The sequence below is a fragment of the Oncorhynchus nerka genome, linkage group LG3 (assembly GCF_034236695.1).
Source record: "Oncorhynchus nerka isolate Pitt River linkage group LG3, Oner_Uvic_2.0, whole genome shotgun sequence".
Classification (NCBI taxonomy): Eukaryota; Metazoa; Chordata; class Actinopteri; order Salmoniformes; family Salmonidae; genus Oncorhynchus; species Oncorhynchus nerka.
The window spans coordinates 51,581,472-51,600,836 of NC_088398.1; the positions used below are offsets into that span (position 1 = coordinate 51,581,472).

The 19,365-nt window shown below is 47.4% G+C and overlaps 1 protein-coding gene across 1 annotated transcript in view; it reads right to left on the reverse strand.

The window, feature by feature from the left end:
- Positions 1-247: 247 nt before the first annotated feature.
- The window catches only part of LOC115110324 (pleckstrin homology domain-containing family M member 3), a 53,146-nt gene continuing 34,028 nt past the window's right edge, over positions 248-19,365 (reverse strand). The window contains 3 exon segments of the mRNA XM_029635898.2: positions 248-2,070; positions 3,891-4,048; positions 11,035-11,098. Of these exon segments, the coding sequence (XP_029491758.2) occupies positions 1,908-2,070; positions 3,891-4,048; positions 11,035-11,098 (385 nt within the window). The 3' untranslated portion in view covers positions 248-1,907.

The following is a 19,365-nucleotide window of genomic DNA, read 5'->3' on the forward strand; positions in this document are numbered from 1 at the left end:
ACTGGGGCTCTCACACATACAGTACACACACTGGGGCTCTCACACATACAGTACACACACTGGGGCTCTCACACCTACAGTACACACACTGGGGCTCTCACACATACAGTACACACACTGGGGCTCTCACACATACAGTACACACACTGGGGCTCTCACACCGACAGTACACACACTGGGGCTCTCACACCGACAGTACACACACTGGGGCTCTCACACCGACAGTACACACACTGGGGCTACACACAGTACACACACTGGGGCTCTCACACATACAGTACACACACTGGGGCTCTCACACCGACAGTACACACACTGGGGCTCTCACACCGACAGTACACACACTGGGGCTCTCACACCGACAGTACACACACTGGGGCTCTCACACATACAGTACACACACTGGGGCTCTCACACATACAGTACACACACTGGGGCTCTCACACATACAGTACACACACTGGGGCTCTCATCCTCCACCGCCAGTTCTTTGAGCTTTGACCAGTCACACTACTGGGAGTCATAGACACCCCTCACCAAATCTCTATACTTTTCCCCATATATATTCTCTCTCTCGCTCTCTCTTATATATATGTATATATATATATATATGGCTCTAGAGTGAGAGCACTGAGTCATAGCAGTAGAATGAGTCCCAGCTCCTGTGGGTTTGAGATGGCTTGCGTAACATAACTAAGCCCTGCATGGTCTTTTCCATGGACTGTAATTTGGGCCCTCTGTGGCTGAGGCCTGGAGATGTAGGGCTGACCTGATGGAGCCTTTCCTACTGAGTATAATGGAGACAGTCAATACATCCACCAGCCTCTAGCCCCATAGGACAGCAGTAGGGAGTAGTTGCCCCTATCAAGCTCAAGGAAAAAGTATACATGATAGGATGATATGCGATTTGAACATTACTATGACTCAATCTCATTCTAGTTTCAAGTGTGTCTTGATCATAATAAGCGTCCCCCACTTGGACCCTCCTATTGAATATGTCTGGATAAAGGTTGGTTGGTTAGAGGGGCTCTAAGAGCTAATAGGTGAGTTAAATAAGCAAACTCATCCTTAAATACAGTGGCTACTAACCCAGTCTGTGGCTTGACATCCTAATGAACATGCATAAATAGTGCAAAAACATGTGAAGGGGAGGATAAAGAGAGAGTGAAGGGCAGAGGGGCAGCGTGGTGAAGTAGGGACATGTAGCGTTCAGATATATAGTCCAAATATATAGCGAGTTGCGACATCACACCAACAGAGTCCAGATATAGGCTATAGATATAGGCTATAGTGACATCACACCAACAGAGTCCAGATATAGGCTATAGTGACATCACACCAACAGCATATTAGTTTCAGCTTGTAGGTTGGTCACTGATGTCGGAAATGTATGAGCTGGAAATGTACATTTCCAGATGTGTGTGTGTGTGTGCGACTGTGTCCAGAAAGTCAAGAGGACGCATTACTGCTGTTGAGTCAGCATGGTCCCTCTCCCTTTATTTGTGTTGTCTGTGTTTGTGTGCGTGTGTGTGTGATGATAGCACATAGCAGAGAGGCTAAGAGGCAGAGCAGTTCCTCTCCGGTGGGTGTTGCGTTGGGATCCATCTCATCCAGGTGAGAGTGACGTCAGCGTAGCTCACAAAGCAGGTGTGTGTGAGAGAGCATAACCCTTTCTTAGTCATCAACACTCTCACTGTGTATCCTGGCCGGCTCACACACACAAACACACATGCTTCCATTGACTTTGGTGAGAGTAGCTCTGTGGAGTGGCACCGCTGTTTCAATCTGTGTGTGTGTGTGTGTGTGTCTGCATGTGTGTTTCTGCATGTGTGTGTCTGCGTGTGTGTGTGATCTCCGGGTGTCAGGTGTGTGTGTAGGTGTGTGTGTGTGTGTGTGTGTATTTGTGATCAGGTGTACTGGTAAGGCAGTGTGACGCAGCCTGGTGTATCGTCGTCAGGGCTCCAGAAAGACGAGGCTCTCTTATGGTGGAGCTCTCTGTGTACGCAGCGTGGACACGGCTGGGCCTTCTGATGACACTCTGTATGGAACACCGCTCCACAACCATCACATCTGCACACATACAGACCAAGCACAGAGTCACAAACATCAATACAACACAAATCTGAAGGGGGGGAAAAAGCATATTAGTTTCAGCATGTAGGTTGGTCACAGATGTCGGAAATGTATGAGCTGTTAAATATACATTTCCAGATATACATTTCCAGATATACATTTCCAGATGAACACATCACTGTACTAAAAGACTGGATAAACATTAGTTTCACCCCAGCCCTGTCCAGCCCCGTCTGGAAGATTGATCACATTACCAACCCTCCCAGGTATCTGTTGGACAGGACAGCATTATACACATTCATTCAAAATCCTACAATGTGATTTTCTGGATTTTTTAATATCATTTTGTCTGTCATAGTTGAAGTGAACCTATGATGAAAATGACAGGACTCTCATCTTTTTAAGTGGGAGAACTTGACTAAATACGTTTTTTGCCCCACTGTATGTATAGAAGATAAGACGAGAGAAACCTTGTTCAGCATCCACTTAACTAGGCTACACAGTTCACCTTAAAACTTCTGGAACATAGAATGGTGAAAGCATTTACTTTGCCTGAAAAGAAATACATTTGTAGTGACATTTAGAAGGTAAAATTGGAACAAACAATGTAGAACATATTTCAGAAATGATTATGGAATGCATCCGACACAACATACTCATAGCCACTCCAATCAAAATGGGGCACCGGTCCCAAAGAATCCAATTGTTCACCTATTGATGATTAACAGAGTCTATATGGCAGGCTAACGAACTGAGTGTCCCAGGCTATGTCATGGATGAGGTGGTAAAGCTGATGCAACCAGGAAAGGAGCAGGTCCTGCTCTCGGGGGCCAAAGTCTGACTAAGCTGTTACTCTTACTACAGTATAACTGGTTTACTATCACTATCAGTTAACGTGATCCTTCCTTGCCAAGGGCAATAAACCCTGGTCAAAGGTTCAGGTGTGCCATCCAGCCTGATAGTGAAGGGTGTGTGTGTACCAAGCACTGCAATTAAATCATTAGCTCTAGTCTACAGCATCTTCTGTAAGCTGAAGAAATAGCATAACATTTGTGTGGGGAGTCGATACCTTTAAAGCTAGTTGAGCACAGATTAATATATATCATATATTCACTTCGGCAAAGATTGTAACTCACACACACACACACACACACACACACACACACACACACACACACACACCTCTGCTTCTCATGGCCCTGCCTCCAGAGGCTCTCCGTTAACCCAGAAGAGAGATGTGTGAGCTGAGGCAGCAGAGATCAATAATTTAAGAGTGTGTGGACAGACTAGACATTAATGAATGTTTTATCTGCCTGTCTCGCTCTCGGGCTTCTGGCCAAGAGCAGCACAGCCACGTCTGGCGATCCCTCCTCTGTCCTCTACGCTGTCCTCTTCTGTGTCCTCTCTTCTCCTCATCTCCACCATCCTCTTCCTGTAAAAGAGAGGATCTTCTTTCCTCCTCTTCTCCCCCTTCCTGTCTTGTTCTCTTCAAAGTGAATGAAACCTCCCTGAGGTGAGAGAGGGCCATTCCTTAACAGTGGCATGTCATAAGGCTCAGGCAGAGGGAGACAAGGACAGAAACAGGGACGGAGCAAGGCACTATGGGGATGAACTGTTCCTCTCCAGCAGGACACCATGTTCTCCCTGTCACCCGTGCCCCTGCCAGTGTGTAATTAACACTGCTCTTTACTCCTTCTTCCAGGATGCCATCACGCAAGTCTCTAACATCCGTTTTCTCTGCTACCCTGAATAGTTAAAAAGGTTAAGATTGTTGAAGTATTGAGCTGATCCTATATCTGCGCATGAAGGGGCCTCACCTCTTAGTGGCGCTCTCCTGGAAGGGATAGATGACCTGTCCGTTCTGACACATCTCACAGATGAAGCCCTTCTCTCTGCACTGGCTGCAGCTGAAGACGTGGGAACTGGCAAACTTAATCACCTTGGAGAGAAAGGGGGCCAGCTTCCCATCAATCACCTGTAGAGAGAGAGAGAGGTACGCAAGGAAGGAGATGGAGATAGACAAGAGAGAGAGAGAGAGGTAGGGAAGGAAGGAGATGGAGATAGACAAGAGAGAGAGAGGTAGGGAAGGAAGGAGATGGAGATAGACAAGAGAGAGAGAGAGGTAGGGAAGGAAGGAGATGGAGATAGACAAGAGAGAGAGAGAGGTAGGGAAGGAAGGAAGGAGATGGAGATAGACAAGAGAGAGAGAGAGGTAGGGAAGGAAGGAGATGGAGATAGACAAGAGAGAGAGAGAGGGAAGGAAGGAGATGGAGATGGAGATAGACAAGAGAGATGGAGAGAGGTAGGGAAGGAAGGAGATGGAGATAGACAAGAGAGAGAGAGAGGTAGGGAAGGAAGGAGATGGAGATAGACAAGAGAGAGAGAGAGGTAGGGAAGGAAGGAGATGGAGATAGACAAGAGAGAGAGAGAGGTAGGGAAGGAAGGAGATGGAGATAGACAAGAGAGAGAGAGAGAGAGAGAGAGAGAGAGAGGGAAGGAAGGAGATGAAGATAGACAAGAGAGAGAGAGAGAGAAGGAAAAAAATGGAATAATGGATGAAGTGAAATAAAATGTACTTTCCAAAACATTCTCTTCCTCATTCTCCACGATAGAATTCAAATGAAACATTTTCAACATTCTCATTCTAATTCAACCATTCTATTTCCCATCTATAAGAATGTACTGCTGTAATATATTCTACTATACAGAGAGAAGACAGCAGAATTTTCCCTGTGAGGATAAACACTTTTAATACAGGTCCCATTGGGAGCCACTGCAGCGCAGCACATAGAGGAGATGGACAAGAGTTCACGTCAGGAATTCACATCGGGAATTTACATCAAAACTAATGAAGGCCCTGGGAGAAAGGCTGGCTGGAGAGGCCTGGGGGGCGGGGGGAATTCCTTTTTTGGGGGCCGTTTTAGCAAAAAATGATATGTGAATGCCGGTGGGCGAGTAGTTAAAAACCGGCAGGGCCTTTGATTGGTGAGGGCCTGGTAGAGAGCATTGTGGCTCTGTTGAATGGAGCTGGGGAAGGGAGCGGGCCTGAGTGGACCTCCAGAGAACACTGAGGGAGGCTGAGGGGGCAGAGACAAGTGGCTACACCTGGCAGCGCTGGGGCTGCACCAATTAAGGCCTGCCAGGCATTCTTCAGCCTGGAGGAGAGAAGAGAAGGAGAAAAGACGAGAGAGAGGGAGAGGGGGACAGAGGGAAGGAGAAGCTGAAGAAGGAGGATGGGGGTGAGGAGGGGGGCTGAAGGTGAAAGGAGAACGAAGAAAGGAGAGGAGACCACCCCGACCCCCACTCCTACACACGCACGCACATGCATACATACACACAATGGATGGATAACTGAAAAGGTGCTCTGCAGGGGAGGGGGACGTTATGTCTGTATGGTTTGGACAGAGAATGAGAGATTACATAATGTAATACTAACTGGTCTACAACAGCTCATGACTAACTACATAGAGAATGGGCGACAACCAGGAATAGTCCTAATAACTCCTCAAGCAGTGGCTGAAAACGCACCACACCTCCATCTTTCCATCCCTCCAGCCCGGAGGCTGTGGCAACCCCAGTCTGGGAGAGCTACAACACTGTGAATAATGCTGTCTAGCATGGTGACATGAGCCAGGCTGTAGCCCAGCAATCAAAGGCTGTGTGTAGTGTGGAGCAGTGAGGCAGAGCAGCCAGTTAGTGAGTCAGCCAGCAATCCAGAGAGCCAGTCAGGCAGAGCAGCCTGCCAGCCAGCCAGGCAGTGTTCCCCATCCCCTAGCCAAGCCCAACCCAGATGATATATGCCACCCCTGATCAATGCTGACACCAGGGGTAATCAAGACACGACTGGCAACACACCACACTGGGTTCTGACTGGGACTGATGCTCAGTGGACAAGGAGAGAGGGAGATGAAGGGAAACAGAGGGAGGGAGAGAGGAGGGAAAGGGACAGAGAGAAGGCAAAAGTTGCAGAGGGAGAGAGTGAGGAAGTGAGAGAGATAGAGAGAGTTGGAATTGAAGGGAGAGAAAGGGCAGGAGACGTGTGAATGGGAGATGCTTTAGGGGGAAAAAAGCAGAAAATGGCAGTAGCCCCAGGTTTCCCTTTCTTTGCCAACCAGGTGGATACATTCTCCTCAGAGAAGTGAAACCACACCTACAGCCGGTCTGAGGGAGAGGTGCAGACAGAGCGGGGAAGAGAGGGGCTACCATTCGTTTGTCCTGCCTGCAGCTGCCTTCCTTCGCTGCAGTGTCATTGTGAATGTTCCTGGAACACCAGCCCCAGCATCCCCCCCCCTCCTCCTCCCTCCTTCCACCAACACCCCTCAATCAAATCCTCCTCACCCCCCACCCCTCATAAAGTCACACCCATCTGGCCCTGTCCCGTGCGGGGGGCTTTGTGGTCCAAACGGCTTAATCCCCTAAAACCTCTGTTTAACACCCGCTACGTTATCCCTCTCTAGTGTTCCGCTGATGAAGGCCGGGCCTCCATTAGTGATGCTCAGAAAGCCACCCGGATTACACACATAAAGACAGGGTGAGCTCTGTTTGGATAACACCCCTCTCACCAAACAGGATTACTACCAGCCCCAGTGTGTGTGTGTGTGTGTGTGTGTGTGTGTGTGTGTGTGTGTGTGTGTGATTATGGATGAGAGCGAGTGAGAGATCGAGAGAATGTCCGTGTATGTCTGTGTGGGACAGAGGCAGCGGTGTTTGAGCTTTAAAAAATAAAATATGTGCAACTTTTGAGTTTAAAATCAATATATTACAGTTCAGAAAACGCTGAAAAATGACCATTTACCCAACAGCTCTCAAGATGACCAACATGCCCCTATTCCAATGAGCGTGCCAGTGTAAGGGCATACATGCCTAATGCCTGTGTCTATGCCTGTATCTGGGCTCAACTAGGAAGTCCTTGTGTCTTCGTCAGTGTGGCTACTAGATAGCCTGTGGTGTGCTTAAGTTGTATGCCAGGGTGTCAGTGTGGGAATCTGCCCTATCGCACGTATGTGCGTGTCACCATGGCCACCGTGCAATCCGGGCCGGGCCGGGGCTGCTCAATGCCCCTTTGTCCCCTCCAGTTGTTTGTAGGTCGTTGGCAGGACTAGGACTGCTGCCCCGGTACACAACACACAATACAATTAGCATCTATATGGTACTCCTCAGTCCTCCAAAACAAGCCTATCTCCCCATCCCACTACTTTACAACTGGAAAAGCAAAAAAACATTTCAATGAAGCAACAAAAGGGCCAGTAGCCAAACAAGTCCAGCCTCTGGGCAGGCCCTGGGCAAACAAATATGGCCAACAGTCTGATGGTTTAAAGACAGAGGCTGCTCCAAATAGGACACGTTTGTTGGGAGTTCAATAGCAAAGAGCCAAGTGCACTGCTGCTTTCTATGAAGGACTGGGCCTAGTCTATAACTAGCCAGGGAGAGACGGTTCAGCCTTCACTGATCTCGCTGGGCAACAATAAAAGCCAGGCTTGATGAAGGAGCTCTGATTATTCAGGAGAAATAAAAGAAACAGCTCGTTAATATGGAAAGCCAATTAAGAAGCTGAGAGAGAGAGAGCAAGAGAGAAAAGAGAGAGCAAGAGAGAAAATGTATGGGGAAAAGTATACTTGGCAAATAGGTTTTGATATAGTTGATCAATTATGGGGAAAACAAATGCAGCCATCCATCAATTTATCATTGCTTATCACTGAATTGTTGAGCTGTTTGCAACTTTTAAAGCAGTTGTCAAGCCCCGAGTAAGTTGCCTACAGCAGCATGTCTGTAGTAGCATGTTGCGGTGTCCTCAACTTGAGGTAATCTTTAAGCCATCTATTAGAGTTTGTTTGACATGGGCATCATAACCTGTCTGAGTGTTGTGTGCAGTCCACTGGAGAATGTGACAGTGACACACGCAGACACCCAGAGAGAGAAAGAGAGACAGAGGGAGAGAGGGATAGAGAGAGGAGTGAGAGGGGATAGAAGTACAGAGCGATAGAGGGGGTAAAGCGGAGGAGAAAGGAGATAGAAGGATAGCAAAAGAGGGGGAAGAGAGAGACAGTGTCAGGGCAGGGGATGTAGGGAAGAATGGTGGACTGTCACACTCTTGTTTTTCTGCCTGTTGATTCTGAATGTGTGTAATTAGTGAATGGGCCAGGAGGAGAGGGGACATGGAGGGAGCAGGGAAGGGGGAGAAGAGGGCTATGGACTCTCCCTGGGTTGTTAAGAGAGGGGGAGGGGGGGGGGGGGGTCAGAGAAAGAGAGGGAGTGAGCGGTACCCCACGACATGATCAAAAGTATATGGAGACCTGCTCGTCGAACATGTCATTCCAAAATCATGGGCATTAATATGGAGTTGGTCCCCCCTTTGCTGCTATAACAGCCTCTACTCCTCTGGGAAGGATTTTCACTAGATGTTGGAACATTGCTGCGGGGACTTGATTCCATTCAGCCACAAGAGCATTAGTGAGGTTGGGCACTGATGTTGGGCGACTAGGCCTGGCTTCCAATTCATCCCAAAGATGTTTGATGGGGTTGAGGTCAGGGCTCTGTGCAGTCCAGTCAAGTTCTTCCACACAACGCTCTAGCGACTCCTTGTGGCAGGCCGGCGCATGCATGCTGACTTTGGTTGCCAGTTGTACGGTGTTTCCTCAGACACATTGGTGTGGCTGGCTTCCGGGTTAAGCAAACAGTGTGTCAAGAATCAGAGAGGCTTGGCAGGGTTGTGTTTCGGAGTTGCAGTGACGGAACAAGACCGTAACTACCAATTGGATATCACAAAATTGGGGAGAAAGAGGTAAAAAATACAAAACAATATAAAAATATTTAGACAAATATTCCACACCGATCTCGACAAACCATTTCTGTATGGACCTCACTTTATGCACGGGGACATTGTCATGCCCAAACTGTTGCCACAAAGTTGGAAGCACAGAATTGTCTAGATTGTAATTTCATGCTGTAGCATTAAGATTTCCCTCCACTAAGGAGGGGCTAAGGGGCCTAGCCCAAACCATGAAAACAGCCCAAGACAATTATTCCTCCTCCACAGAACTTTACAGTTGGCACTATTCAATGGGGCAGGTAGCGTACTCCTGGCATCCGCCAAACCCAGATTAGTCCGTCGGACTGCCAGATGGTGAAGCGTGATTGATCACTCCAGAGAACGTGTTTCCACTGCTCCAGAGTCCAATGGTGGCGAGATCTCCAGCCGACACTTGGCATTGCACATGGTGATCTTATGCTTGTGTGAGGATGCTCAGCCATGGAAACCCAGTCTATTGAAGCTCCCGACGAACAGTTCTTGTGCTGCAGATGATTTTTACGCGCTACGTGCTTCAGCACTCCCTTTCTGTGGGCTTGTGAGGCTTACTTTTGTATATATAGTGTATATGGAATTGTTTTAAGGTCATACCAAGTATAATTTTGCTATTTGATTTAGAATTTTAAGACCCCTTGAAGCATAACAAAAAAAAACGAGAAAACATTATTTGATGAAAAAAACTGCCATCAGCCCATACAAACGCACTCAATAACAGATTCCCGACATGGAACAACATATAGACGCATCCAATGCAAAAAACAGATATCTCTAGCTTAAACTGACTGAACGAATGACATTTTTTTCACACATAAACAAACGTTACAATAATTCACTGTGATAATTCAGAGAATTGTTTAATTATGCTAATTCGATTGAATTTAGGGGGTTTAATAAAGGGATACTTCGGGATTTTGTCAATGAGGCCCTTTATCTATATTTTGTCAATGAGGCCCTATTTGACCTAGATAGTTTGTGTGTATGCATTGATATGTAGGCTACATGTGCCTTTAAAAAAAAATGTACGTAGTCCTGTCTTTAAGCTGTTCTTGTCTATTGATGTTCTGCATTATGTCATTCTGTATTATGTTTCATGTTTTTTGTGGACTCCAGGAAGAGTATCTGCTGCTTTTGCAACAGCAAATGGGGATTCTAATAAAATACCAAATATCTACTTCCCCAGAGTTAAGAGGGAAGTTAGAAGTAGTTTTGTGAACCAATACTAACTTCCGTCTGATTGGAAGTCTATGGGTATCTGCTAGCATACACTAGTTAGCATTGTCTCGCATAAATACCTCTAACTTCCTTCATACTGGACACAGAGACATACAAAATCACCTGACTGGGGGAAGTAGATAAAGGACCTCATGGCTAAAATCCCAAAGTATCCTTTTAAACGTTGGAGGAAATGCATTCCTAGTGTATGAGGAATGTGTTTGCTGGCTTCATAAATGCTAACTTATTTTCAATCCCTTTAGCTTTGCTAGCTAGCTTGCTGGCTAGTTAGAGAGGTTAGCTGACTAGTTAGTTACAGTAGTGGGCTACTGTTGTGTTATTATCAGATTTAGCCTTTTCCATCATTTTCAGAATGCATACAGGCATTTGAATATAGTGTGGGATAAGGGAATCCGGACACCATGTAGACACGGTTGACATATTTAAAATGTAGGTGTAGACCAGGGTTCCCCTACTGGTGGCCCTCGTGTCGAATTTGTCCCACGAGTGGTTTTATTTGGCCCCCAAAGTTTAAGAAAATGTCATTTAAAAAAACATGAGGCTGTAAAAACAACAGGAATTCTATTAATTCTATTATAGTTATTTTAATTTTGGAATTCTGCTCCCAAGTATTCCCACGCATAATAGAGAGACACGTGATTGTAAACAAACGTAAGCAAGGTTTGAAATGATGATGTTTTAGTCAAATATGATATCCGTTTGTGCTTCTTGCAGTCAATTTGCAAATCTACAAATGATTTGTAATTATATTCCGTCTCACTGACCATCCCCTCAAGAAAAAAAATCTAGTTGATGATCCCTAGTGTAGAAGCATGCATGGCATGTTCGTAATTCCGTGATCAGAACTCCATGATCAGAATACAAAAGCTGCATCATCTATCAAGTGTAGACATGGCCTAAAAACAGCCTGTGTGTCTTACCTGCTGCAGGTCAGCCAGTGAGTACAGGTGGATGTGTTGCAGTAGGTATTCTCTGGGGAAGATCCTATGAGGAGAGAGAGAGCATTACATCAATGCAAAATGCATTAAAGAGGTCAATGGAAAGCAGACTGGGGAATAGAAGGAGGACGTTGGATTGGTGCACATTTAACAAATCTGATCTAACAAAGTAGATATTTGTCAAATCCGTAATGATTGGTATAAGCAACAGGCCCACAATGTGGTTACTAAAGTCCGATGTGTATCTATTTCGCTGTTTTCCCTGCATAACATTTAGAAATGGTCCCTTTTAAGGTTTAGAAGAAGTGACGGCTAAATGCTAACTCCCGTTCGTATAAACTGGTAGCATAGCTAGCATCAAAAATTGGTGGTGGTATTTAAGGACATTTTGAACTGTAATGCAGTTGATTGGTTAAGGTGACATGAACATGTGTTAGGGTTAACATCCATACAAGCATTATACTCAGATTTCTACCTCAACATAGTGTGAAATACACAGGAATAATAGCCTAAATGTAGGCTAATTTTACTGGGGGGCAATGAGGGTATTCTGAATCTTTCCCCGCACAGATCTTTTCCCCATGCATTTCCATGGCATTTCCATTGTTTTGGTCCAGTTAGATTGACTTCTTTACCGTATATATTCAATTATTGGAATATTTTCTTAGAACCATGACTTATATCCTTTCATAATATATAATAATACATACCATTTGACAGACACTTTGTGTAATTTTGTCTCGCACGCTTGAACTAAACTGACCGGTAACTTCAAAGTACACGTATGTAAATGTATAACACCGTTTAATGGTATTTCATACATTAAACAGTCCTAAACAATATCATAACCGCCATCAATAAAAGACAGTACTGTGCAGCCGTCTTCATTGACCTGGCAAAGGCTTTCGACTCTGTCAATCACCATATTCTTATCGGCAGACTCAACAGCCTTGGTTTCTCTAATGACTGCCTCGCCTGGTTCACTAACTACTTCTCAGATAGAGTTCAGTGTGACAAATCGGAGGGCCTGTTGTCCGGACCTCTGGCAGTCTCTATGGGGATGCCACAGGGTTCAATTCTCGGGCCGACTCTTTTCTCTGTATATATCAATGATGACGCTCTTGCTGCGGGTGATTCTTTGATCCACCGCAGATGACACCATTCTGTATACTTCTGGCCCTTCTTTGGACACTGTGTTAACAAACCTCCAAACGACCTTCAACGCCATACAACACTCCTTCCGTGACCTCCAACTGCTCTTAAATCAAGTAAAATGAAATGCATGCTTTCAACCGATCGTTGCCCGCACCCGCCCTCCTGACTAGCATCACTACTCTGGATAGTTCTGACTAAGAATATGTGGACAACTATAAATACCTAGGTGTCTGGTTAGACTGTAAACTCTCTTTCCAGACTCACATTAAGCATCTCCAATCCAGAGTTAAATCTAGAATTGGCTTCCTATTTCGCAACGAAGCCTCCTTCACTCATGCTGCCAAACATAACCTCGTAAAACTGACCATCCTACCGATCCTTGATTTCAAATCAAATCAAATTTATTTATATAGCCCTTCGTACATCAGCTGATATCTCAAAGTGCTGTACAGAAACCCAGCCTAAAACCCCAAACAGCAAACAATGCAGGTGTAAAAGCACGGTGGCTAGGAAAAACTCCCTAGAAAGGCCAAAACCTAGGAAGAAACCTAGAGAGGAACCAGGCTATGTGGGGTGGCCAGTCCTCTTCTGGCTGTGCCGGGTGGAGATTATAACAGAACGTGGCCAAGATGTTCAAATGTTCATAAATGACCAGCATGGTTGAATAATAGTAAGGCAGAACAGTTGAAACTGGAGCAGCAGCATGGCCAGGTGGACTGGGGACAGCAAGGAGTCATCATGTCAGGTAGTCCTGGGACATGGTCCTAGGGCCCAGGCCAGTTGAAACTGGAGCAGCAGCATGGCCAGGTGGACTGGGGACAGCAAGGAGTCATCATGTCAGGTAGTCCTGGGGCATGGTCCTAGGGCTCAGGTCCTCCGAGAGAGAAAGAGAGAAGGAGAGAATTAGAGAACGCACACTTACACAGGACACCGAATAGGACAGGAGAAGTACTCCAGATATAACAAACTGACCCTAGCCCCCCGACACATAAACTATTGCAGCATAAATACTGGAGGCTGAGACAGGAGGGGTCAGGAGACACTGTGGCCCCATCCGAGGACACCCCAGGACAGGGCCAAACAGGAAGGATATAACCCCACCCACTTTGCCAAAGCACAGCCCCCACACCACTAGAGGGATATCTTCAACCACCAACTACCATCCTGAGACAAGGCCGAGTATAGCCCACAAAGATCTCCGCCACGGCACAACCCAAGGGGGGGCGCCAACCCAGACAGGCTGACCACAACAGTGAATCAACCCACCCAGGTGACGCACCCCCCCCCCAGGGACGGCATGAGAGAGCCCCAGTAAGCCAGTGACTCAGCCCCCGTAACAGGGTTAGAGGCAGAGAATCCCAGTGGAAAGAGGGGAACCGGCCAGGCAGAGACAGCAAGGGCGGTTCGTTGCTCCAGAGCCTTTCCGTTCACCTTCCCACTCCTGGGCCAGACTACACTCAATCATATGACCCACTGAAGAGATGAGTCTTCAGTAAAGACTTAAAGGTTGAGACCGAGTTTGCGTCTCTGACATGGGTAGGCAGACCGTTCCATAAAAATGGAGCTCTATAGGGGAAAGCCCTAACTCCAGCTGTTTGCTTAGAAATTCTAGGGACAATTAGGAGGCCTGCGTCTTGTGACCGTAGCGTACGTGTAGGTATGTACGGCAGGACCAAATCAGAGAGATAGGTAGTTCCAACTTCCGGGTTGGAGCGAGCGGTCGCATCTGCACTCGGTCCGCAGGTAGTATTACATTTCATTACATTTCATTATAGTACAACGGTTGGATTTGTCTAATCTTAGCAATTTCTTCTTAGCTAGCTACATAGCCGTCTTTGTATCATAGATAATTGCGTAATTATCGTATTTCGTCGTCCTAACGCAGTCTACACTGCCCTGCAGCTAGCCAGCTAGCTAACGTCCACCGTTAGCTAGTCCACCGTCTACCGATTAGCAGCACAACTATTACACTCAACTGAACGACTTGATTAGTGTAGTGTTAGCTAGCTACATAGTTGTCTTTGCTGTCTTCGTATCCAATATAATTGTGTAGTTTTAGAGTGTGTAGTTTTAGAGTGATTATCTTAATTTACCGAGGTTAGCTAGCCAGCTATTTGTCGTCCTTAACGTAGGAGACACTGCTAGCTAGCCAACAGCTAGCCAACGTCTACCGAACAGAACTTCCGCACTCAACAATCCGGTCGCATTTCGCTTCGCTCCACAGGTAGTATCACATTTTTCATTTCATTTCATTACAGTACAACGGCTTGATTTGTTTGATCGTAGCTAGCTACATAGCTAGCTACATAGCCGTCTTTGTATCAAAGATAATTGTGTAGTCTAGAGCGATTTCCTAGGTTAGCTAGCCAGCTATTGTCGTTCTTTTAACGCAACGTAACGTAATCAACACTGCTAGCTAGCCAGCTAGCCCCAAATAGCAGCACAGTAGAAACTATTACACTCAACGGAACGACTTGATTAGTGTAGTGTCAACAACGCAGCCACTGCCAGCTAGCCTACATAGTCAACAACGCAGCCTCTGCCAGCTAGCCTACTTCAGCAGTACTGTATCATTTTAATCATTTTAGTCAATAAGATTCTTGCTACGTAAGCTTAACTTTCTGAACACTCGAGACGTGTAGTCCACTTGTCATTCAATCTCCTTTGCATTAGCGTAGCCTCTTGTGTAGCCTGTCAACTATGTGTCTGTCTATCCCTGTTCTCTCCTCTCTGCACAGACCATACAAACGCTCCACACCGCGTGGCCGCGGCCACCCTAATCTGGTGGTCCCAGCGCGCACGACCCACGTGGAGTTCCAGGTCTCCGGTAGCCTCTGGAACTGCCGATCTGCGGCCAACAAGGCAGAGTTCATCTCAGCCTATGCCTCCCTCCAGTCCCTCGACTTCTTGGCACTGACGGAAACATGGATCACCACAGACAACACTGCTACTCCTACTGCTCTCTCTTCGTCTGCCCACGTGTTCTCGCACACCCCGAGAGCTTCTGGTCAGCGGGGTGGTGGCACCGGGATCCTCATCTCTCCCAAGTGGTCATTCTCTCTTTCTCCCCTTACCCATCTGTCTATCGCCTCCTTTGAATTCCATGCTGTCACAGTTACCAGCCCTTTCAAGCGTAACATCCTTATCATTTATCGCCCTCCAGGTTCCCTCGGAGAGTTCATCAATGAGCTTGATGCCTTGATAAGCTCCTTTCCTGAGGACGGCTCACCTCTCAGAGTTCTGGGCGACTTTAACCTCCCCACGTCTACCTTTGACTCATTCCTCTCTGCCTCCTTCTTTCCACTCCTCTCCTCTTTTGACCTCACCCTCTCACCTTCCCCCCTACTCACAAGGCAGGAAATACGCTCGACCTCATCTTTACTAGATGCTGTTCTTCCACTAACCTCATTGCAACTCCCCTCCAAGTCTCCGACCACTACCTTGTATCCTTTTCCCTCTCGCTCTCATCCAACACTTCCCTCACTGCCCCTACTCGGATGGTATCGCGCCGTCCCAACCTTCGCTCTCTCTCCCCCGCTACTCTCTCCTCTTCCATCCTAACATCTCTTCCCTCTGCTCAAACCTTCTCCAACCTATCTCCTGATTCTGCCTCCTCAACCCTCCTCTCCTCCCTTTCTGCATCCTTTGACTCTCTATGTCCCCTATCCTCCAGGCCGGCTCGGTCCTCCCCTCCCGCTCCGTGGCTCGACGACTCATTGCGAGCTCACAGAACAGGGCTCCGGGCAGCCGAGCGGAAATGGAGGAAAACTCGCCTCCTGCGGACCTGACATCCTTTCACTCCCTCCTCTCTACATTTTCCTCTTCTCTCTCTGCTGCTAAAGCCACTTTCTACCACTCTAAATTCCAAGCATCTGCCTCTAACCCTAGGAAGCTCTTTGCAACCTTCTCCTCCCTCCTGAATCCTCCTCCCCCTCCCCCTCCCTCTCTGCAGATGACTTCGTCAACCATTTTGAAAAGAAGGTCGACGACATCCGATCCTCGTTTGCTAAGTCAAACGACACCGCTGGTTCTGCTCACACTGCCCTACCCTGTGCTCTGACCTCTTTCTCCCCTCTCTCTCCAGATGAAATCTCGCGTCTTGTGACGGCCGGCCGCCCAACAACCTGCCCGCTTGACCCTATCCCCTCCTCTCTTCTCCAGACCATTTCCGGAGATCTTCTCCCTTACCTCACCTCGCTCATCAACTCATCCCTGACCGCTGGCTACGTCCCTTCCGTCTTCAAGAGAGCGAGAGTTGCACCCCTTCTGAAAAAACCTACACTCGATCCCTCCGATGTCAACAACTACAGACCAGTATCCCTTCTTTCTTTTCTCTCCAAAACTCTTGAACGTGCCGTCCTTGGCCAGCTCTCCCGCTATCTCTCTCAGAATGACCTTCTTGATCCAAATCAGTCAGGTTTCAAGAATAGTCATTCAACTGAGACTGCTCTTCTCTGTATCACGGAGGCTCCGCACTGCTAAAGCTAACTCTCTCTCCTCTGCTCTCATCCTTCTAGACCTATCGGCTGCCTTCGATACTGTGAACCATCAGATCCTCCTCTCCACCCTCTCCGAGTTGGGCATCTCCGGCGCGGCCCACGCTTGGATTGCGTCCTACCTGACAGGTCGCTCCTACCAGGTGGCGTGGCGAGAATCCGTCTCCACACCACGTGCTCTCACCACTGGTGTCCCCAGGGCTCTGTTCTAGGCCCTCTCCTATTCTCGCTATACACCAAGTCACTTGGCTCTGTCATAACCTCACATGGTCTCTCCTATCATTGCTATGCAGACGACACACAATTAATCTTCTCCTTTCCCCCTTCTGATGACCAGGTGGCGAATCGCATCTCTGCATGTCTGGCAGACATATCAGTGTGGATGACGGATCACCACCTCAAGCTGAACCTCGGCAAGACGGAGCTGCTCTTCCTCCCGGGGAAGGACTGCCCGTTCCATGATCTCGCCATCACGGTTGACAACTCCATTGTGTCCTCCTCCCAGAGCGCTAAGAACCTTGGCGTGATCCTGGACAACACCCTGTCGTTCTCAACTAACATCAAGGCGGTGGCCCGTTCCTGTAGGTTCATGCTCTACAACATCCGCAGAGTACGACCCTGCCTCACACAGGAAGTGGCGCAGGTCCTAATCCAGGCACTTGTCATCTCCCGTCTGGATTACTGCAACTCGCTGTTGGCTGGGCTCCCTGCCTGTGCCATTAAACCCCTACAACTCATCCAGAACTCCGCAGCCCGTCTGGTGTTCAACCTTCCCAAGTTCTCTCACGTCACCCCGCTCCTCCGCTCTCTCCACTGGCTTCCAGTTGAAGCCCGCATCCGCTACAAGACCATGGTGCTTGCCTACGGAGCTGTGAGGGGAACTGCACCTCAGTACCTCCAGGCTCTGATCAGGCCCTACACCCAAACAAGGGCACTGCGTTCATCCACCTCTGGCCTGCTCGCCTCCCTACCACTGAGGAAGTACAGTTCCCGCTCAGCCCAGTCAAAACTGTTTGCTGCTCTGGCCCCCCAATTGTGGAACAAACTCCCTCACGACGCCAGGACAGCGGAGTCAATCACCACCTTCCGGAGACACCTGAAACCCCACCTCTTTAAGGAATACCTAGGATAGGATAAAGTAATCCCTCTCACCCCCCCTTAAAAGATTTAGATGCACTACTGTTCCACTGGATGTCATAAGGTGAATGCACCAATTTGTAAGTCGCTCTGGATAAGAGCGTCTGTTAAATGACTTAAATGTAAATGTAAAAAGGTAGGAGCAAGATTTCCGCGATGTCATTTACAAAATAGCCTCCAACACTCTACACAGCAAATTGGATGCAGTCTTTCACAGTGCCATCTGTTTTGTCACCAAAGCCCCATATGCTACCCACCACTGCGACCTGTATGTTCTCATTGGCTGGTCCTCACTACATATTCGTCGCCAAACCCACTGGCTCAAGGTCATCTATAAGTCTTTACTAGGTAAGGCTCCGCTTTATCTCAGCTCACTGGTCACCATAGCAGCACCCACCCGTAGCACACGCCCCAGCAGGTATATTTCACTGGTCATCCCCAAAGCCAACACCTCCTTTGGCCACCTTTCCTTCCAGTTCTCTGCTGCCAATGACTGGAACGAATGGCAAAAATCACTGAAGTTTGAGACTTATATCTCCCTCACTAACTTTAAGTGTCAGCTGTCAGAGCAGCTTACAGATCACTGCACCTGTACACAGCCCATCTATAAATAGCCCATCCATCCATCCAACCAACTACCTACCTCATCCCCATATTTGTTTTTCTGCTCTTTTGCACACTAGTATTTCTACTTGCACATCCTGTCCTGCACATATATCACTCCAGTGTAAATTGCTAAATTGTAATTACTTCACCACTATTGGCCTATTTATTGCCTTACCTCCTTACTCCATTTGCACACACTGTATACAGATTCTTCTATTGTGTTATTGACTGCACTTTTGTTAATCCCATGTGTAAATCTGTGTTATTGCTTTTGTCACACTGCTTTGCTTGATCTTAGCCAGGTTGTGGTTGTAAATGAGAACTTGTTCTCAAACTGGGCTACCTGGTTAAATAAAGGTGAAATTATTATTATTATTAATTACAGTATTACATACAGCATATTAAACATGAAAGTATATCCATACATCAACATTATCATACAGTATCATACAAGACAGAAAGGAGATTCTGCTTTCATGTTGAGATTCATTTAGGACGATAACAGAATGTACACCATGAGTCACGTCTCACACACACGCCATGATCGGGCCTGTGTAACTGTGGCAACGAGTGGCCAAATTGCCCTGAAAATGGGGGTCAATTCAATAGAGTGGGAGCTGGGTTGGGGTGGCAGTGGAGGCTGGGGTTTAAAATCCCTCTGCCTTTATTACGAGGTGAAGCGGGGTACCCTCAATAATCTCTTCATCCTGCCTGTCTCGCTATTACAGTCCTCTCTACGCTCATCTGCTTGAACTACATACACGCAAACGTTAGCATACATACTCACATACACACACACACTCTCGCCCACGCTAGCTCACATTACAGCTCGAGGATCCACAAAGTGACACAGTGAGAGAGAGAGAGAAAGTGAGAGAGAGACAGACAGAGAGAGCGGGAGAGAGTAGAAGATGGAGAG